The sequence below is a fragment of the Pelodiscus sinensis genome, chromosome 1 (genome assembly GCF_052426305.1).
Source record: "Pelodiscus sinensis isolate ZL-2025 chromosome 1, ASM5242630v1, whole genome shotgun sequence".
NCBI classification, from domain to species: domain Eukaryota; kingdom Metazoa; phylum Chordata; order Testudines; family Trionychidae; genus Pelodiscus; species Pelodiscus sinensis.
Window position 1 is genome coordinate 55,977,335 of NC_143052.1, and position 23,259 is coordinate 56,000,593.

The 23,259-nt window shown below is 40.1% G+C and overlaps 1 protein-coding gene across 5 annotated transcripts in view; it reads right to left on the reverse strand.

Moving 5' to 3' along the window:
- The window catches only part of ADAMTS20 (ADAM metallopeptidase with thrombospondin type 1 motif 20), a 192,368-nt gene that overhangs the window by 47,263 nt on the left and 121,846 nt on the right, over positions 1–23,259 (reverse strand). For all 5 annotated transcript variants that reach the window (XM_075930234.2, XM_075930240.2, XM_075930230.2 and 2 more), the window contains 6 exons: positions 15,983–16,105; positions 13,878–13,979; positions 12,425–12,589; positions 11,909–12,208; positions 11,396–11,557; positions 5,024–5,200 (listed from right to left, as the gene is read on the reverse strand). In XM_075930234.2, coding sequence (XP_075786349.2) covers positions 5,024–5,200; positions 11,396–11,557; positions 11,909–12,208; positions 12,425–12,589; positions 13,878–13,979; positions 15,983–16,105 — 1,029 coding nt within the window. The remainder of the gene's footprint in view (positions 1–5,023; positions 5,201–11,395; positions 11,558–11,908; positions 12,209–12,424; positions 12,590–13,877; positions 13,980–15,982; positions 16,106–23,259) is intronic.

The window sequence follows — 23,259 nt, forward strand, 5'->3', positions numbered from 1 at the left end:
ATTTCAACATTTTTTTGAAAAAGAAGCCCAAATATTAGAATGCATTAATAAAGCACACATTAAATATAAACACAGACAAAGCCACAAAACACGTGGGTCAAACAAACAAGGGTTAAAATGCAACTGTATTTCACACAGACACCAAGTCACATCAACATAATAAATTATCAGACATAAATTATAAATTATTTATTTTTAAACTACAGAAATAATATAGTATCAAATGGATGCAGTTACTCTAAATTTAATAAAACCAACATATACAAATCTTCTTTCTGGAATTTCTGAAATAGCAATTTTTATCCATTTTAACAAAAATTGTGATATAGTTAATAGTCTACTATTTCAAGTCCTTTGTATAACATAGTCTGAATAGTAGCATATATTATCAGTTAATTTCTTAAATGGCATTCTTTTCCCACAGAGTTTTAAAGAATAAACAGCATATGCTACCATTAAAGATTTCAGTTAACGTGATATTAAAAATGTTGTATCAGTAATGAGGTATTTTGAAGTTTGACAATATGCAGCAGCAGTGGTAGAGGTATAGGAATGTAGCTGGTTTTGAAAACCATGATTTCTGATCCTGAATTCCCTTTTAATATAAAAGGTTAACATTAAAGATATAAATACTCTTTATATACTACAGAAGTGAATCCAGGCACTTTTATGAAATATAATAGGATATTCACATTAAAATGAAAGCAAATAACTATTTCTATTTAGTTATGCACCATTGAGCTGCCCTTGTTCTTAGAGAGAAGGACTGGAACCTCAGTTTTTTAAAAAATTTTCTTCAATTCATAAATATAAAATAAAATTACATTTCTTCCACTAGTGCAAAGATAGAGTTCTTCAATGAAGTAATTCTAAAGTTAATGACTAAAGGGAAAACCTGGAACACTAGAGGGCTTTAAAATTTGTGACAGAATGATAGTATGTGATACCATTAAAAAAATTTAAAACAAAAAAACTAACTATAGAAACAGTTCATTCTAATGACAGTTGCATGTATAAATATTTGCCCAATAATAGAAGAAAATAAACAGAAGATGCCACTGGCATGCCAGGGGTATATTATCCGATCTGCATAAATATCCTAAGAATATACTTTACTTTAAAAACAAAACTATAATTTTGTCTTTATTTAAGGAGAAGACAAATACCTGATTAAGCTCGGCTCTACACATGAATCCATTGGTAAGAAAGATACCTGACCAGCTGCAGATGGCTCTCAGACATGCAGAACAGTTGGAATTCTTAAAATGAATGCTACCTAATACTTAGTTCCAATAGCAAATGCGGATGTATCACACTTTTTTCTCATTTAAAATTGAATATTTAATACTTAATTTAATTCTAGGGTGGATTATTCTTAATCAGTTATGTTGAAGCTATTCGTATTTTTATAAATAATTAAACATTCATTGGGTCAGAGAGAGGCTTTATAGTCTGAGGGAGGAGACTTGGGTCTAGGTTCCTATTCCAAATCATGAAAAAGTAAATATTCAGTCCTGGAATTTGTATATCTCAGGGGAGGGCTGTAACCACCAGGCTCTGTTGGCTCTTCAACACATCAGCTTTCACATATAGTTCCACCCCATCCTCACTGTGACCTACTCTGCCATTCCTGCATATTATTTACCCTGGTATTACCATGTCCCATTGATTATCATAATTTTACCACATTTCTGTGGTACCTATTATTTCATTATTCTCATGTCACATCAGGCACTCAGTTCACCCATCTTAGTACTCAGACTTCTAGTATTTATAATAAAAGCACTTATATAATTTGCCTTCGTGTGATATAACTGAATGGGACTATTTTTTGTTTGACAGTTTCACTTTTATTCCTATCTGTACTTCATCAACTGCTACCCCTTCCTCTTTAGTAGGACACAGATACCTCACCATTTTATATAAAATAATAATATGTTCTTACCCACAGTTATACTTGTTCTTCAATAATATTTTTAAGAATTTTTAAGTAAGGAGAACTAAATTCTACGTAGTTCCTTCTGAGCTTTTAGAGGAGTGGGGTAGGGAAATATGAGGGCCAAGGTGAAGATAAGGCAGACTCGAAGAGCTCCAGAGATCACAAGACAGTTACCAGACGCTCATCTGAGGTTGTATAGTACTGCAAAATGACACATGGAAGGCAAAGTCATAGCTTCTCCCCACCCTTCATTATACACAGGTCAGCAGAGCCAGTGAGGTGGGAGTGGAGAAATATTCTAAGTGTAGCAGTTAGCAGTGGTGCACACTACAATGCACTGGAGAGCACAGAGTCGGCTTTCTGCTTTTGAGACAAACTCCTAGTACTTCTCCAGCACTCTGCAACTTCACACCACTCTATCTAAGGGTAGTGCCAAATGCACACATTCTAGCCCTTAGGGTATGTCTACACTTGCAGCCTATTTTGGAATAGGGCTGCAAATGTAGGCATTCGGAATTGCAAATCAAGCCCAGGATTTAAATATCCCATGCTTGATTTGCATCTTCCTGGTCGGGCGCCATTTTTTGAAATTTACAAGCCCGGAATAACTGCACGCGTCTACACGCAGCAGTGAAACGGGCATTCGAAATAAAGCCCTATTTCAAACTACCTGTTATTCCTCCAGCAATGAGGTTTAATAGGTAGTTCGAAATAGGACTTTATTTTGAACACCCATTTCACTGTCATGTGTAGATGCGGGCAGTTATTCTGGGTTTGTAAATTTAAAAAATGGCGCCCGGCCAGAAAGATGCAAATCAAGCGCGGGATATTTAAATTCTGGGCTTGATTTGCAATTCTGAATACCTACATTTGTAGCCCTATTCCAAAATAGGCTGCAAGTGTAGACATACCCATAGTGATAAAAAATTCCAGACAATGTGCATTCATCTAAGCAAGATGTTTTGAAATATTTTTTTTAATGTTCTTTATAGTATCACGTCCTGAATACTCCCAACAACAAGGTTAAGAAGCACAGATGAATATACTTTCATCTTTGGTCCCCCTACAGGTTTTGATGACCAATGCTTTCTTTTGGAGCAACACCCAATGAGCAATACGTGGGTGATGTAAACATCACCACAGAACCTCAGTAGGCTATGGAGTCAAGAGAAGGTCAAGTAAAGGTTCCCACTGGGTTGTAAAAAGTGTCATTTAAAACCATATGGATTAGTTTTGAAAAATATAAAATCCACTTTATATCATCTGAGGTATAAAATATGAAAATCACTGCCAAACTACAACACATATGGTATAAACAGGGCATTTACTTGGGCCCCACTTTCTCAACAGACTGACTCTATGCTACATTAGATCACCATTCCATTTATGACTGTGAGGCCACCCAGGACATGTCTATACATCAGGGCTAAAGCCAAAATAAGCTATGCAACTTGAGCTACATCAATTGTGTAGCTTAAGTCAAAATAGCTTATTTCAGCTTTTGGCGCTGTCTACACTGCAGGAAGTCTGAGAACAAGCACTCTTCCTCCAACTTCCCTTACTCCTCATAAAATGAGGGTTATGGGAGTTGGAGTTAGAAGTCCTCCAGCTCGACATTGTTTTGACATTATGTTGAAATAAATGCTTGTAGTGTAGACACGGACTATGTTATTTTGGAATAACGTCAGTTAATCCGAAATAACACTGCTGTTTAGATATACCTCCACATACTGCAGTGCAATCTGCAGCAGCACCCAGAGAAAAGACTGGGAGTAAGTGATTTCAGGAGACTGAAAAAGAACAAACATTAAACTTCTAGTCAGTGATATGCTGAAAGTTCTGCTTACCCCTTCAGCATGTAATTCTACAATTAAAAAACAAACAAAAAAAAAGCAGAGATTAGTGTTTGCAAGTTACTAATTAACATTTGATAAAAGGCTATAAGCAAGATTTTCTTGACAGACATGCAGGCATCAGCATAAGACTGAAACTCTAATTTGCACAGTGGAAGAAAGAGAGATACTATTATAAATTATTAATTTATATTTGTACCAAATTTAGATTATAAAATTATTTTAAAATATTTTAACATTGAAAGCTGAAGTTCAATTAATATTTTCACATTCTTTGATCAAAAACATAAAATGAAATCAGCTTGTTGGTATAAGTAACATTTAATAGAATAGTGATCCTGGTCTTGCTCCCAGTGGAGCTGGATCCAGACCCTACAGTGGGTTGCCATTAATCTCTTTACAGTTTTTGCATGTTGGCTAATAAAGGTTACTATGGTATTCAATACATAAGGAATACTACATAGTCCTTTAGCATGGGGTCTACTATGATTATTTCAATAATGTAAAGTATCTGCAAGTGGGAACTATACAGATGTTAATAGTAATCACTGTATTTGTTTTTACATAATAATAGACAGTTAGATATAGACAGGAACTCTATTATAATTACTTATACAATTATACAGACATCTTTAATTAGTCACTGTTATATACACAAATGTAAACCATACACAACTATACATAAAATACAGAGTACAATATTGACTGATTACAGGGAAAACAAAATATACATATGTGTGAGATATATTTGATGCTTAGATGTATCTTTGATCAGAATGTTGCACATTAGATATCTACATATACTGTAAATATAGTTACAAATATGTAGATAATACTATAGTACAAATTATAGTATTTATTTTAAAATTAAAATCCCAAAATGATTCCTCCCATCCAGGACACAAAAAACTGTTAATTTGGTATTATAATCCAGGATGAAGAGCAGCCATCTTTCTTATGATGGTTTACATCCTGCTGCCGCACCAGTCAATGGAAGTTTGCCATTTAACTAAATGGGAGCAGATACTTAAAAAAGCTACAATGGATATATTCCACACAATTTTGTCTCCCTGTGATCAAACATACAAGAAAGAAAGAAAGAAAGAAAGAAAGAAAGAAAGAAAGAAAGAAAGAAAGAAAGAAAGAAAGAAAGAAAGAAAGAAAGAAAGAAAGAAAGAAAGAAAGAAAGAAAGAAAGAAAGAAAGAAAGAAAATAGTGAATACTATCGTACCGATTGCCATGGTCCCCGTTGCCATGAAACATCGCCTGGGCAAGAACGCACATTACATTGTGCAATGTTAGGTGGCTTTTCTAGAATTTCACAGTTTTCATCATTCAACATTTGGCCACTCGGAAGCTGACAAATCACTAATCTTGTCTTTATTCCATCTCCACATGTATGAGTACACTAAAAAAATAAAAAGATAGAGTTCAGGCGGCTCATAGGCAGTCTTCACATTCCAAACAGAAATTTGTATAACCAATAAACTGTTATTACTATTTAATATTTTATTGCACTACAGTTTATATGCATCTGTCAAAAAATCTTGGCCTCATTTACTTCATCTACCTATAATGAAGACTGTGCCCCAAAGAGCTTACAAAACTGCATATTTATATTTAGTTAACATTTTTCTACAATTTACAAGAAGATAGAAAACAGTCTGCTCCTTTGGGCAGCAATGAACACTAGTTTGAAAGAAAAAAATTAAGAGAAATTAATTCGGGGCCACAGTTAGTGTGGCATGTACACCTTTTTCTATAAGGGCAAATAGAAACTGGATATGAAACCGAGTTTCCTGCTTTGAACAAGAGAATCTTCAGGAGTATTGAGCAACAAAGTATACTACAACACTACAACAAAGTGCACTAGAACTGGAGCTCTGCGGCCAGGGCTGGAGCTGCCTGGCTATTTGTTGCTGGGGCCGGAGCTCCGTAACCAGGGCCAGAGCTGCCAAGGCCAGAGGTCTGCTGCTGGGGCCAAGGCTGCCTGGCCAGGGCCAGGACCCAGGCCCGAGCTCTATGGCTGCTGCCGACCCCGCTACTGCCTGGCTGCTGGGGCCAGAACTCCCCACTGCACCAGCTGCCCCCTTCCCATTGATACTGAGCTGCCAGCCCTCCACCATTCTTCTGCCCTGCAGTCAGACCTCCCTATAGCTGGGCTCTGTAGTCCAGAAACAACCGTGGTCCTACAGGACCATAGATGTTGCTGGACCAGAGAGTCTTGGTTAAGGAGATACAACCTATACAATCCAGTTCTTTATCCATCTACTATATTCTCCATATACCCTATGAATAGTAATTCTTGCAATGCTGCTAGTCAGTTGTACTGTAAGCTTCAGGTTCTGAGAAATGTTTTCACTTGCTAGGAGAGTAAGTACTAAACAGGAGGAATATGAAATGCTTATTTATTAGCAGAAATTCAACCTAGGTGGTATTTCTGAACCTGATCAGAAAAGTTAGATGTTAAAACAAATGGTTATAATCTATTTGGGAAGGATCAAGTAGGCAGAAGGGGAGGGAAGTAGCACTCCATGTAAAAAATGGCATTACTTGCTTCTGAGACATTGGCAATTAAAAACAAGTGTCTTTGAATGTTTATGAGTCAGTGCCACAAAAGACACAGCACAACAGAGAATACTGGCTCATGTCTGCTGCAGACCACTAAATCACACAAGAGAACAAATGACTGGCTTTTAAGCACCTATCCCCTATCTGTTTTTGTGTAGGGGAACACAGCTGTGTTATTAAGGGGGACTTCAATCTGTGTGACATGGAATCACAGATTTATAGAATGTAGGATGCGACCTCAAAGTCATTTGGTTCAACCTCTGGTGCTACAGCAGGACCAAGCATATCTTTGACAGGTGTTTGTCTAGGCAGCTCTAAAAAACCTGCTCCAGTGATGATGCGCTATCTCCCTTCATAACCTGTTCAAGTATTTACTAACCCCATAGTTAGAAAGATTTTCCTAATACCTAACCTAAACTCTGACCCTCAGTGCAGATTAAGTCCATTACTTCTTGTCTGACTTTCAGTGGACATGGAAAACAACACCATCCTCCTTACAACAGCATATTTGAAGACTGCTATCGGGACCTTCCTGCTGCCCCCCACCACACTCCCCTATCTTCTTTTCTCAAGTCTACACAAGCCCCGTTTATTTTAAACCTTTCCTCATAGATCAGATTTTCTAAACTTTTTATCATTTTTGTTGCTCTCCTCTGGACTCTTTCCAATTTGTCCATATTGTTCCTAAGTGTGGCACCAGAAACTAGACAAAGTATTCTAGCTGAGGCCTCACCAGTGTCAAGGAAAGCAGGAAAATTACCTCTCTTGTCTTACATACAAATACTCCTGCTAATACACCTTAGGGTGTTAGTAACCTTTTTGCAACTGCATTAATTTGACAACTCATATTCAATTTGTGATCCACTATAAATCCCAAATCTTTTCTGCAGTACTGCTGCTTAGCCAGGTATTTCTCCATTTTGTAGTTGTGTGTTTAATTTTTTTCTCCTAAGTGCATACTTTGAACTTCTCTATTGAATTTCATCTTGTTGATTGGAGACTAACTCTCCTATTTATCAAGATAATATTTAATTAATATCATGTCCCACAAAGTGCTTGCAAGCAATCCCAGCTCGGTGACATTCACAAATTTTATAAGCATGCTCTCCACCGCATTACCCAAGTATTAATGAAAATATTAAATAATACTGATCCCAATACCATGGGCAACCCGATTAGATAGATCTTCCCAGTTTGACAGCAAACCATTGATACCTTTTGAGTATAGGTGTTTAACTAGTTGTGCACTAGAAGGTCTCGATACAGTAATTTAATCTAAACCATATTTCCTAACGGGTATGTCTACACTGCAAGCTTCTTTCAAAATAAGCTTTTCCGGAAGATATCTTCCAGAATAGCTTATTTCGAAATACAGAGTCTACACTGCAAGAAAGCCTCAAAATTAGTCAGAGGTAGGCTCTCCTTATATGGATGCACTATCTCAATATAGAGCCCCAGGAGGCACTGGGGAGGAATAACTTTAGAATGGCCCTGGTGAGGAGCTATTTTGACATAGCAACAGTGGATCGTCAATACACACCCTCTTCCGAAAAAGCTTTTTTGGAAGAGGCCTTATTCCTCATGGAATGAGGTCTACCAATGTTGGAAAAGGCCCTCCATTATTTCGATTTTCTTTCAAAATAACGCAATTGCTGTGTGGACGCTAGTATTGTTTTTCTGGAATAAGAGCTGTTATTCTGGAAAAATGGTGCAGTGTAGACATACCTTAGTTCACTTATGAAAATGATTGTGACAGCTTAGGTACAAGTGATCATGACTTGATCACATTTACAATCTGTTAGCAGAATAAAGTCCAGAAGAGTAATATATGTTCTTGGTGTTTTAATAGGGCCAGTTTTATAAAGCTGAAAATAATTATGAGACAAATCAGCTGGGAGAAAGACTTTAAAAGGAAAAAAAGGGAACTGTTAAAGATTATTTTAGTAGATGTCCCCAAACCCACTTTGAAAAGGGCCACACGGCTTAGAAATACATGCAAAGACAAACAATAACAAATAGAAAAAGGGGAAAGTTGGTAATAATTAATATTACTCAGAAGCTTCAAACTGTAGAAATTTAATGAGAGAAGCAAAATTATACAAGAAGACCCTCATAGTCAGCAGAGTTAAGGACTATAAAAAGGTGGGGTTTTAAAAATGTATTATAAATAAAATAGATTCTAATAATGATAGTTGGCCATTAGTAGACATAAATAGTATAATTATCAATGACAATAGCGAAAAGGCAAAAGTGTTCAAAATGCCTCTCTTCTATATTTGGGGAAAAACCTGATGGTGTAATCATACCATACAATGATGGCTTAATACTTTCAATCCCACAGTGACTCAAAAGGATGTTAGAGAGCAGATATTAAAGCTACACATTTTTGAAACAGAAGGTCTAGATACTTTGCATAGAAAGAATTTTAAAACAGCAGGCTGAAGAACTCTTTGAACCATTAATACTGATTTTCAATAAGTCTTGGAAAACTGAAAAATTCCAAATAAAGGAAAGAATACTAAAGACCTGTTATCTTAATTTCCATCCTGGGAAAAAAAATGAATGGATGATACCGGGCTTGAGAAATAAATATGAAAAGTAGGGAAATATAATTAATTCCAATCAATATGGAACTCCACCATGAAGCTTCTAGGGGTTTCATGCCAGTCCCAAACCTGGATAAAGGAAGAGGGTTGGTCAGATGAGTGCAGAAGGTTATACAATGAAAGTTACAGATATTCAGGCATATCTGCAGAATGAATGACAAGTGAAAAGTTAAGACCCTGGTATTCGGCATAATGGATGCTCTGAACAGGAGAGGCAGACCCCACAGAGAATGGGTAGATGATACAGTAGATTGGTGCAGAGCTAGTCTACAGAAACCAAGCCATTCCTCATTGGACAGTGAAAGATGGAAGGAAATAGTGAGGGAGGCATTGAGCCCATGGTTGTTGATGATGATAATGATGATGATGAATCAATATGGGCTTATGGAAAATAGATAATTTCATATAATTTTTATAAGATTGTAAATCTAGTTGATAAGGTAGTAGTCCTTATGTGTTATACACTTCCATTTTGTTTGGTACTGCACAAAACATTAAGAAAGTAGAACAATTTAGGGTTGCCAGGTGTCCAATATTCTACTGGACAGTTCGGTATTTTCGCCACCTGTCCGGTAAAATTTTTTTAGAAAATACCGGACACCTGAAATGTCCGGTATTTTCTGTTTTTTTCCCGGCCAGGAGACGAAAATACCGGACACCTGGCAATCCTACACACTCGGCAACTGGAACCAGCCCCTGGACGTCCTCCTTGGGCCTCGGCTCCCCAGCCCTGGCCCTCCGCTTACCTGGTTCCGCAGGGAAGCTCTCTCGTGGCTTGACCAAAAGAAAAAGATGGCTGCCGGCAAAAACCCTCAAGACCTGAGCAAGGGGAAGCAATGCCTCCCCTGGGTCTTAGTGGTCAACCTCTCCTCTTCCTCTCCCTAGTCTGACTCTGCATGCAATTAAAGGGGCCATATTATTTTAATGCTGTTTTTATTTATTTTTTGCTTAATAACTCTTGGGGTCCCTTTTTTTTTTTGGCTCAACAACTTTGGCTTCCCCCCTCTTTTTTTCCCTGCCTCAACAGAATTTTTTCCCCGGTGTTTTTTTGGGGGGAGGACGGGTGTTAGGTATTTTTGTTGAAACCATCTGGCAACTGTAAGAACAATGCAAAACTTAAAAATGGACATATAAAATAAATTAAAATGAGCTAACTAACAGGTTTCAAAATACAATTGTAAGTGGGCAATTATTATCAAGACTAGCCAATTAGCCCGTCATAAGACGGGATTTTCAGGTCTCTCCTCCACAACGGTCTTCTCTCCTGAGCCTCCGGTCTCTCGCTCCATCTTTCTCTCTCTCTCTCTCCTCCTACGGCGTCCCCCCCCCTCAGCTCTCATCCGCCTTCTGCCACTTTCTCTGCCTCTCACTTTCTCTTCTCCTCCCCATCCTGCCTCTCACTTGGGGGACCGTGGAGCCCAAATGGCCATTTGGGCTACGCACTCCCTGTGCTGCATGGGGAGCGCGGAACCCAACAGTCGCTTGTACCACTTGCTCCCACGTGGCGGCCTGGCTGAGCAGAAGTCAGCCGAGCGCCACGGCAGGAGGCGAAGGGGGGGCGGGGCGGTGACGTTCATGGCCAGGGTGCGGGGCCTAGAGCCGCTGTCACACTGCACATCACCACCCCGCTCCCCTTTGCCTCCTGCCGTGGCACTCGGCTGACTTCTGCACCACTCAGCCGGGCCGCCACGGGGGTGCAAGTGTCCGTTTGGGTTCCGCCATGGCGGCCTGGCTGAGTGAAGCAGAAGTCAGCCGAGCGCCACGTCAGGAGGCGAAGGGGACTGGGGTGGTGACGTACACGGGCAGGCCCTGCCCCCTGACCATGTACGTCATCACCCCGCCCCTCTTCTCCTCCCACTGTGGCGCTCAGCTGACTTTTGCGCCACTGAGCCGCACCGCCGCATGGGAGCAAGTGGCGCAAGCAGCCGTTTGGGCCCTGCACTCCCCATGCAGCACGGGCCACTCAGAGGGAACAGCCAGCATATCAGGCAATAGCGCCGCCCAGCAGGAACAGCCAGCATTTCAGGCAACAGTGCCCCCCAGAGGGAACAGCCAGCATTTCAGTGTTACAGACTCACAGACATTGGGCTACTATATATATGATGATGTGTTTATTGTGGTCCTAACGGGTTTTAGTCCTATACTGTTTAACATTTCTATGAGTGATAGGGAAGAAAATAAAATCACTTATAAGCAATCTATACTACACAGGCTGGATTAATCATTGAACAAATAGTATTAATCATTGAACAAATAAATTGGTTATTCATTGTGAAGACAATGGTAGAAAAAAATCTTTCAGTTTGAAAGTTTTTAGATTGGTAATAAAGATTCCCTGTTGCATACAAAACCAAGTAATTATTTTACCTTTAAAATGCACAAAAGGTTGATGAATACCTTTTTAAAAATTGTTAAATAACCCTCACCTCTCCCCAGTTCCCATAGTTCCATCGTGGACAGGGTCCAGAATCACAGTGCCTTGATTCTGGGGGCTTTGTTGTCTCATCACAGTAACTAGCACTTCTTCCATCCTCATCTTGACATACCACAACCCGACGCTGGAATCCGCCTGCGCAAGTACTAGAGCACTAGTAAAACAAGAGGCACATACACATCTCTGTTAGTTGAGCAAGCACTGAAATGTAAAATATATTGCTTAAAGAACTTGAAAATAAGGATGCTGGAAATTGGCACTGAACTATAAACTAACCCTCCCCCTCCACTGTAAAAGTTCTAAACATTCTACAGGTTAAAAATCAAAATAAATTGCTTTTGATCAAATGTATGAAAATATTGTTTTTAAAATAAAAACAAATATTTAAGCTTGTCAAATAGGTACTGTACTACAATGTCATTTTTAGAAATGTTAAAAAAGGTAAGAGAAAACTCTAATTCATGCAGAACGGCAAACAGTAAATATATTTTAGTAGTTTGCTTACTGCTCCCCATGGTCCTGTTCTCCACTGGTTTCCTCCAACAGAAGGATGGCTCCATTGATTTACATTATCTTGTGGGTTTTGACCCTTGTGTATTGGAGGGTAATCTAGTTCTGGAAAACGGCTTGGATGGTCATGTATTTTAGGAGTATGACGGTAAACTGGCAGGCATGGAGGCATGTTACACTCTTGCTCTTTGGAAGGACGGCTTTCAGGATCACAGTAATTCTCATCAATTTGTTGATGGTAGTTGACACAGACAACTTGTCTTGTTGCTATTCCATTATCACATGTAACTGTGCACTGACCAAAAATTAACCCAACATTTGTGATACAGTATAACATAAAAAAACAATAACTAAAATATTCATATTTACTTTTGAAATTAATAAAAGTATAATTTATTTTCTGAGGACACAGTTTATCCTTACAAAACTACACAGCACTTAGCACAATGAGAACCTAATTCTAATCAGAGTCATTGGGTACTAACACAATATATATAACAACAACACTTACAGGGGACCAATTTCCAGTTTGCCACTGCCCACATGGACTAAAACAGTCTGAAATCTCAGCCGGTCTGGGTAAATGTGTACAGAGTGATTCATCAGCAACTCCACCATGAAAATCCCTACAACTCACATAGCGAGCACGGTTACCCTTTCCACAAGATGCAGAGCACTATGAAAGAGAAAAATATACGTTGATCATGTTTTATTAGATCAATGAACTTGTAAATGTCAGCATATTTAGTACTAATATGATTTAACATAGGTTTTAATCCATAAATTAAACACTATGAGCCAAATTCTAACCTCAATTATACTATTCTAAATCCAGAGTAACTCTTAACCCCAGATGTGTATTTATCTAAGGCTATATCACTTTTCTTGCCCTCTCTCCATGGTGAATAACTCACTTTAAGATGAAGTTTTGGGAGCAATTGCTAGTGGAGAAACCCTGACAGTGTGGCTCTAATGGAGCTATAGTATCAGGGAATGAAAGGAGGCATCCTGCTAGATGGGCCTGATATACGCAGATCACAGAAAGGGCATGAGATTTGGATGTGCAACCTTAAGTTTGCTGTGCATGAATGTATGTTTTAAGATGTAGTCCTCAAATTATATGACTGCATTATCATGTAATGATTATTTTTTCTACAACTTTAGATAGATATAGGTCACATCTTCCCATACTTTTCAATTATTTTATACTAGGGATGTTAACAGCTAGTCAGCCAACCATTTAGCTGATAAGCAATTTCTTATTGATTAATGTCCCAGTTAACTGCAACCCCCCCCCCTTCCCCAAGTGTGTTCTGCATTTAAAACTCAGACCATCAGGCTGGCTCAGTCCCAGCCTGCCAGTGTGAGGTTTTCAATGAAGAGCACTCAGGGGAGTTGCCTGCCACCTCTCTATCACTTGTTTTTTTGTTCTTGTATTTTACATCAGCATAAATCTGATGTGTTCATATATCAAAAACTGGCCAAGAATTGAGTCAAAGCCTTTTTGCATAGGCATCTCAATCCGGCATCAATTTAAGTATACTTTACACAGCTAAAATACATATGCATGCATGTCTCAGTTACATGCTTTATGAGCTCATGAAAAAATAAGCAGATTCAGTGCATCTTTTCAAATGCTCATATCTTGGATAAATCAAAACCAATTTTTCCCAGAGTAGTCAAAGACACTTCTTTTCAAAAAGCTTATTTACAGGCAAAATTACAACTTTAACCCAGAATTGTTCAGCAGAACAGCTGTTTAAACCAAAGGCATCAATAATCCTTTCATGGTGGGAAAATATATATACTCAGTCTCCCTATATTTAAAAACTGGTGAACTATTTTTGCACAGCCTAGAAAATTTCAGTCTGAAAGGTAAAATGTAAGCTCTAAGTACTGAAAAATGGGACAGAATGGGAACTCTATATAATTAGCGACTGCACCCACTGTAATATATTACATACTGGTGTCCACGATCCATATCTCCACTGAGTTCCCTTTCTTATGACAGGAAGTGATGTTGTCCATAATTTTGTGGTTTCTGGGCAAGGAGCCATATCACAGTCCTGTGAGAAAAAGGATAACATAAACTTCAAACACATTTTTTGAGAAATGCAAAAAACAAAGCATATCATCATTATATTATGGTCACACTATTTTTCAGTAAGACTCTTCTCTACTTTTCCATAGCCTTATCCAACAATATTGAAAAAGAACAATAATTTACCCCATACATCTGCATAAAGATTCATAAAGATTCCATTCGGAAAGAGAGATTCACAAAGAGATTTAGGGGCCTAAGTATCAGATTATGACACCATTAGTATTCACAAAACCCCCATCCAGCTGCAGCGTATGTTTCTGCAATACAAGTGTCCTGGGTGTTCTCTGCCTTGTATGCATCTGGGTGCCTAAGCCATAGAGTGATACATGAACCAGGGGCAGACAGTTGTGGGATCTGATCTGTAGATATGCGCAGCAACAACCAAACTCAATACAAAACAGACAGGAGGAAAAGGAGCTCTCTTGAAATTTAGCCTAGCTGAGACAGTAATCACTTAGGATGTGAGGGTCCATCATTCAAGTCCCCGCTTTGCCAGCTGAGACAATATTTGAATCAGAAGTTTCTACCACTCAGGTAAGAGCCCTGTCCACTAGTTCTCAAACTGTTTTACTGAAGACTATTTTCACATACAGCAACTGTGTGTACCCTCTCCTTCCCCCCCCCCATATAAATAAAAATACTTTCAAATATATTTAATACTATTACAAATATTTAACACTATTATAAATGCTGGAGGCAAACCATTTTGGGGTGCAGGTTGACAGCTCATGACTAGGAATGTAAAAGAATACTTGAATCGACTACTTGCATTCCTCTTGCCCCTTATTGACTGTATATCAGAGGCAGTAAGAGGGGTGGGGTGGAAGGCAGGAGCCGGTGCTTTAAAGCCAGTTCCCTCAGCACCGTCTCCGCATAGCAGCTTGTCCTCCCCCAATCCATGCTGCTGTCTCTATCAGAGGCAGCAGCACAGGAAGGCCAGGGTAGGCACTTCAGCAGCAACCCCCATCTGCAGGGGTCTTAGCAAGCCTGGCTCAGTCCCAGTTTGCGCCAGGTCCAGGAGCTACCCCGCTGTGGCGCTGCATTTTAAATGTAGTAGGAGCCAGGCTGCCTGCGCAGCAGGGATAGCTCCTTCTGAGTGCCTTCCCTTATCTACGAATCGTGTAGTCGAAACCAGCTGTATCGACTACATGGTTACCCAATTACCCATCTCCTAACATCCTTGCTCACAATCCCCCATATAGTAATCTTGCAATCCCTGAAAGGTTCTGACCCCATGTTTGAGAAACTCTGAACTAGCCTATGGGATAATCTGGTGCAGGTTTCTTTGAATTCTACTGCTGAAGCTGTTACAATTGAACAAATTATTAAATAGACATTGAGCCTAAGAAAAAGAGAATAAGTCCATAGCCAGTGGGTAGGACATTCATCTGAGATTTGGCAGACCCTGGCTCTAATCCTCCTGTTCCAATGACTCTTGTACAGAGGGGAGGGGAAACCCTTTCTCCTTGCAATCCTTAGTCTGAAAATTTTTGGTTTGTTTATTTTGAGCCTATGTGCAAAGACAACTTATCTAGGGCTAATAGCAAATAATAATGAAATGACAAGCAGTGACTACTTCTATGTATAGTACTATATCAGCTAACTTGTCAGACCAAGGAAGGTAGACATGATCTACCTCACAGCCATGGGTGATAAGAAGTAACTGGATATGAGATGTAGTTGCCCTGCCCTTTATGCCCTCAGTTACAGGCCTTAGGCATGGCCTCAGCAGATACTGTTACTGAGAAGAATCTGATCTCTTGCGTACGTAATGCATGAGCATTAACAACTGAATTTGTGGGGACAATGACTTCAAGAAGTAGATTTATTTCCACATTACAATTACTTATTACTTGCTTATACATTTGCAAGGTTGTTTAAGTAGCCCTCTGCTACATTTATATACTTGGGCTTTCCAAAATAAAACAAACAATAGTTTGCTTGAAATGCATTTGTTTTACTTACTCGACTGTCTCTAGGACGGGTAGCAGCATTGCATTCTCTGTCATCCTCTAAAATAACTCCATAATTGCCAGTAACACATTTCACTGCACGTATTTGGTATCCACGTCCACATGTCACAGCACACTGTTAAAGATAACAATTTTAGCTACTTCAAACAATTTAAACCTTGGTGATTATTTTAAAATGTTGATAGAATTTCTATTATTAAACAACATCCGTGTAACAAGAACAGGAATGTAATAATCTAGAAATAATTTCCACGTAGTTCTATTTACATCTAAATTTACTCTCTTTCAAAAAATATTCTAATAATGATTTAACATGTGTAATAACATTAATGACCTTGATCCTTTAACCCTCATGTAGATTGTGCTGATCACAATATGTCTTCCATGCTTCTTCACAACTAAATCTTCCCATCTCTTTGGAGGTTGGCCAAGTGGTCATTTCAGTTCTCATGGGTACCATTTAGTGACAAGAGAACTCCATTAATTATCAATGAGCCAAGATATATGTCCAGCCTATCTCATTTTACTGTACCTGCTTTTAACAAAGACATCCTGCGCTCCATTCTGCTGTTGGCTCATTTTACTGAGGACTAGGTTGAGGACTGAAATACCCAGAATTCTTCTTTCCATTGCCCTCTTCATGACAGACAGTTGTTGCCCGATTATTTTTTGTCAGTTCCTATGTTTTGCTACTGGACAACACTGCTGGAAATACTGTTGAGCTGAAGAGATTGACATGTGTTGCCTTGTTGATTTTTTCTTGAACGATATCCTTGATAGAACTGAATGCACTCCAACTAGCTTTCTGTTGTCACAAGAGTTCACCTTCCTGATTGTGGCACGTTAATTTCTTGGCCCAAATAGATGTATTGTTCAATTTCTTCTATTTGTCATAATTTGATTATTATTTGGGATTTTGGCAAGGCATCAGACCACATAAATTTGGTTTTACATTTTCAGTCCAACTTGGCTGCATTTTGTGTCAAGTTCTCATAACATTTTCTGTCGTTTGATATTATTTTCGATAACCAATATATTATTTGTGAATCTGAGGTGATTTAATTGCTCTCCATTGAAGCTGAGTCTACCCTTCCACTTCATCTAACTCATTACCATTTCAAAGAGGGCTGTGAAGAGTTTTTGTGTAACCATATCTCCTTTCTCCACACCTTTTTAGACTGTGATGGGAAGGGCGGTGTCAGAGTTACATCTGTTGGGCATTGAGAGTTTGCTTCCTCAACTAATTTGATGTAATTTGTGCTGATGCCCTGTTCTGCAAGGGCATGTCTAACCTAGGAAATTATTTTGAAATAACTAAATTTAAAACAATAACTCCTGAAATAACAAAATCAAAATAATGTATTCCCATTATGGGGGAGCCTTGAAATTAGTCCAAGGAAGGCTCCGTTATTGTAGATGCACTACCTCAACTTAGAGCCCCAGGAAACATTGGGGAGTAATTAATTTTAATTACTCTGGGGAGTAGTTATTTCGCAATAGCAGCAGTGGAGCGTCCACACTAATGCTACTTCAAAATAATGACTACGAAATAAGCGTTATTCCCTGAGGAAAGCAGGAGTAGAGATTCCAAAATAACCAGCTCATTATTTTGAAATAATAGGCTTGGTAGTGTGGACGCTTTACTTATTATTTTGAAATAAGGGGGGGCATTTTGCAATAACTCCCTATTGTAGGGAATTTTAGCACCGCATTGATCTCTGCACTGTCATATACTTTTTCATAGTTGATGAAGGCAATGCATAAAAGCAACTTCTATTCCCTTGAGTGTTCCTATAGTTGGTGTATACTAAGGATACAGCCCAATGTGCTGAAATTCCTTTGAAAACCTGCCTGTTCTTTTTGCTGCTGCTTATCCAGTCTGTGAGAGCCAGTTTTATTATTTTGGTAAATAGCTTGTCAACATGTGAAAACAGACATATTGAAGTTCTTCAGGTCTTCGTGGTTGCCTTTCTTATATAGCAAAATGGTATTGGGGACTCTTTCCAGCTGGATGGTATCTTCTGCATTTACAAGTAATGGCTAAACCTATGAGCAAGAATTTTCCAGATTTGCCAGCTGGTATTTCATTTATCCATTTCCCTGGAACATTTCCTTCCTTCATTTGGTAAGCCTCATGTCGAACTTCACTGATGAGAATTGGGAATATATGTTCCTTGAGCTGCTGAAGTATTGGTAGTAGAGATTTATTTGAAATGTGACCAGTTCAGTGTACAAATCTTTGCAGAAACCTCTTCCGTCCTTGTTCTGTTAATTACTGCATCTCTGTGCTTGTTCTTCAGCACCATTGTCGACCTGTACACTATCAGTTCCAGTTTGCATTTTTGGGGGGTCTTCTGTGACCTTCAGTCATCTTTAAGAGATTTTCATTTCAGTACTTCTCAAAGTCCTCCTTCATCTTTTTATCAGCTAGTAGAGGAGGAAGTACTTGAATTTGTCACAATCATTTTGCTTCATATTCCTCCACTTCTCTAGTAGGTTCCTCATTTCCTCTGAGATTCTTGCCTTCACTCTGGGTATGTCTACACTACCCTCCTAGTTCAAACTAGGAGGGTAATGTAGTCATACCGCACTTGCAAATGAAGCCCAGGATTTGAATTTCCCGGGCTTCATTTTCATAAACTGGGCGCCACCATTTTTAAATCCCTGCTCGTTCGAACCCCGTGCCGCGCGGCTACACACGGCACGAACTTGGTAGTTTGGACTAGGCTTCCTAGTCCGAACTACCGTTACTCCTAGTGGAATGAGGAGTAACGGTAGTTTGGACTAGGAAGCCTAGTCTGAACTACCTAGTTCGTGCCACGTGTAGCCACGCGGCACGGGGTTCGAACGAGCAAGGATTAAAAAATGGCGGCGCCCAGTTTATGAAAATGAAGCCCGGGAAATTCAAATCCGGGCTTCATTTGCAAGTGCGGTATGCCTACATTACCCCGCTAGTTTGAGCTAGGAGGTAGGGCTTCATTTGCAAGTGCGGTATGCCTACATTACCCCGCTAGTTTGAACTAGGAGGGTAGTGTAGACATACCCTCTTTTTGTTCTTTCTTTCTCACCAAATTTCATACACTGCCTCAATTTATCAGTGAAGTTTTTATAGTCCTCATCACAGTTATGAGACATCACTCTTTCTTGGAAATGTTCACATTCAGGATTGGTTTATAGAGTATTTGTAGACAATGTCTCTTATTTGCCATCTGTAGTACTTTCTTGTCTTATATGGAAAATGAGTCTCACTCTGAGTAAGTTATGATCACTACCATTCTTGAATGATGGCACTACTAAGATGTAATACATCATACCTCTTATTGATCAGGAAATATTAGATCCGTTCTTATTCTTCACATTGGGCATTATCCAGATTCACCTATACTTGGCCTTTTTTACACCAGGGGTTTTGGATCAACATTCCTTTTGTCTCTCTCAGTGTTGCAGTCATTTTCCTCATGAACTCCACTTGCCAAAGGCATACCTTCCAATGAACTTTGCATTCTTTTCCTCCTCTGAACTTGGTGTTGAAGTGTTCCATTGCAATCATATATATGGATTTTTGAGTGAGGGATTCCTCAAGCTCCTAATAGAATTCATTTATATCATCACCTTCACTTGTGGTCATGAAAGCGTAGATGGATAATCTTGAGGGTGCTATTCTAATTCAGTGAGAAGTACAGAATTTTGAAACATGATGACTTAAAATTGCAAGAGGTGGTTATGGACGGCCATTCTTTGATAACGATAATACCAATTCCTCCTATGGTTCTTGTGCCTTTTCTTTTTCCCAGCATGAAGGTGCTTCCATGTCTCCACTTCACTCCCATCTACTTTCTTTGCTGTGTTTTGCAGAGACCAAGGCCATTGCAAGCTATGCTTGCCTTCTCCTTCATTACATGGTTGATCAAGTCATCCCTTGTAAGTGTCTGGCATGTGTAGGTACATCCTGTGAGAGCAGTCCTGCTTAGCAGCCTCTCATTAATCAAACCCTGCACCACAGCTATACAATGGATCAAGGAACATGCAAGTAACTGGAGCTCATTTATTCATGTTACTTTAGTCATTTTTTCAGCCACCTGCTGTCTATGATATAAGTAGCATGTTTACTAGCTCAAATTTAGTTAGCACCCAACTCCAGGAGGGTTGTCAACTGTCCCCTTCCTATGGACAGTCTGACATATTAATACTATGATATGATCTACCAGAGAATATACACTATTATCACTATCAGAGAAGCTGGAGTCACTGCTATGACACTTTGAGGAGTTGAGGTAGGTTTTTGCTGCAGATAACTTTAATATTGAATAACAATTCTGAATAACTACTGCACTGGAGCTAATTTATATGCTTAATTACCATACTAATCTAAATATATTAAATGCATCCACAAATGAAAAGTTTATGCCATTTTTATGTACAATTAGCATTAGTTATTCTATGTTCAGGAAACTTCATGTCTAAAACTGAAAATCAGACCTTTGTTGTACAGAAACTGGCTTGTTCACTTTACTCTACTTATTAGCCTTCAAAATATTTAACAACTGCAGCTAATGCAAATACATTAATTTTATACCCAGATAAACATCTTTGTCCACTATCATGTCCTCTCCAAACATTGCTCAAGTTCCAGAGAGTGCCCTCTTGATAGCCCACTGGGTATCAACAAGTTTTGTTAAACTTAACAGCAACAAGTCACTGGGACCAGATGGCATTCACCTAAGAGTTCTGAAATAACTCAAATGTGAAATTATGGACTATTAACTGTGGTTTGTAACCTATCCTTTAAATCAGCTTCTGTACCTAGTGACTGGAAGATTGCTAATGTGATGCCAATATTTTAAAAGGGCTCTAGAGCTGATCCTGGCAATCATAGACCGCTAAATCTAATGTCACTACCGGGTAAATTAGTTGAAACTGTATTTAAGAATAAAATTGTCAGGCACACGGATGAACATAATTTGTTGGGGAAAAGTCAACATGGTTTCTGTAAAGGGAAATATTGCTTTACTAATCTACTAGAGTTCTTTTGGGGGTCAACATGTGGACAAGGGGGATCCAGTAGATATAGTGTACAGGCAGTCCCCGACTTACGTGGATCCGACTTACGTCAGATCCCTAGATACGAACGGGGTGAGGCAACTCCCGCACATGCGCAGCAGCATTCCCGGGGCTCGCTCACCTGGGTCCTAGGATCCTCCTCCTCCTCGGGCCGGCTCCGACTGGGGTCCCGCAGAGCTGCCGGGCAGAGGAAAAGTACCTCCCCACGCCCGCTGCCCCCCCCCCCTGCCAGCAACAGGCTGCCCTCTCCCCTGAGCAACAGGCTGCCGAACAGACAAAAGCAGCCTCTCTGCCCCTCCTCCCCTCTATACATGCCGGGCTCCCGGAGCGCAGCAGCGTCCCCGGGGCTCGCTCACCTGGGTCCTAGAATCCACCTTCTCCTCCTCTTCGGCCGGCTCCAACTGGCCTCTGCCTGCAGCAGCTGGCCACAGGGACAGGGATCCTGCAGAGCTGCTGGGCAGAGGAAAAGTGCCTCCCCACGCCTGCTGCCCCCCCCCCCGCGGCCTCGCATCCTGCATGCCTCCCCCCTCCCCCCCTGCCAGCAACAGGCTGCCCCCTCCCCTGAGCAACAGGCTGCCGAACAGCAGACAAAAGCAGCCTCTCTGCCCCTCCTCCCCCTATACATGCTGGGCTCCCTGGGCAAACAAAGACTCCACCAAAACAAACAAAGTGCTGGCCTCATTGTGTTAGCAAAAAAAGGACCCTCCTCCTAGAACCCTGGGTGGTGTGTGGAAATAAAGCTATTAGCTCAAAGCATGGTGCAGAGCTGTTTGGTATTTGATGAGTTACTCCTTTAGTCCTGAGTTTGTCACAGGGACAGAAATAGATGTGAAATCTTCTGAACAGGGGAACAGACAGCAAAACAAACATTAGAGGGGAGTTAACCTTTCCCTATGCTATCCAAAACTAAAAAAAATGTTTGGCTAGAGTTTCCCCTACATATGTACCAGTTCCGACTTACATACAAATTCAACTTAAGAACAAACCTACAGTTCTTGTACGTAACCCGGGGACTGCCTGTACTTAGATTTCCAGAAAGCCTTTCACAAGGTCCCTCACCAAAGGCTCCTAAGTAAAGTAAGTTGTCATGGGATAAAAGGGAAGGTACTCTCATGGACTGATAACTGGTTAAAAGACAGGAAACAAAGGGTAATAATAAATGGTAAGTTTTCAGAATGGAGAGAGGTAACTAGTCGTATCCCCCAAGAGTCCAAACTGGGACCAATCCTATTCAATTTATTTATAAATGATCTGGAGAAAGGGGTAAACAGTGAGGTGTTGGGTGCCACCCCAGAGCGGGAGCTGTGCTCCCTGGCCTTGGTATAGGCCTGCATCAGACCCTTCACCTTCATTCTCATCTGCTTCTGGGTACAGTTATGGCCCCTCTGGCCCAGGCTGTTGGCCATCTAGCCGTAGATGTCAGAGTTTCTGTGCTTGGTGCGGAAATCCTGGGAGGTTTTTTCCTCTCCCCAGATCTCAGTGAGATCCAGGATCTCTACACCCGACCAGGATGGTGCCCTCCTCTTTCACTCCCAGGCAGGGGCTTCAGAGGTGGCTGCCAGCTCCCTTGCAGCCATGGAGGGCTCAGTGGGAGCACAGGGGTTGCTCATGGCAGCAGGAAAGGCAGGGAAGCCTGCTGGTGTGTGGCACAGGGCTATCAGGGCTTTCCTTATGCCATAAGACCTTTCCCCTGAGGCTGCACCTTTAAAGCTTGCAGGGGAACTATAGAGTTCTGATGAGTGTGGACAGAATGGCTACCAGGACACCTATGCGAATCCCCGGAGGCCACTTATTCCAAAGTAACCACAGTTTTATTGTCAGCTCATACCCTATATTGAAATAGCTATTTCAAAAATAGGCATTGTTCCTTGTGAAATGAGAGTTACAGATTTCAGAATAAGGCACCTGTTATTTCAAAATTATTTCAAAATAATGGACTTGTGGTGTAGATGCTCACTTTGTTATTTCAAAATAATGTTTCTTATTCCAAAATAACATTGCTGTGTAGACATGCCCATAGTGTCCCAAGAAATTATTTCAGGACCATATCAAAACATTTGACTTTTTATTGCTTCAAAATCTGTGTGAAGATACATTGTACACCAAGCAGAATTAACCTTCTTGTTACCCGAAACAAACAGTTCTGTGAAACAAGCTTCGTGTGTGATAAACACTGTGGGGAAAGACATGAAAAGTCAAATCAATGTA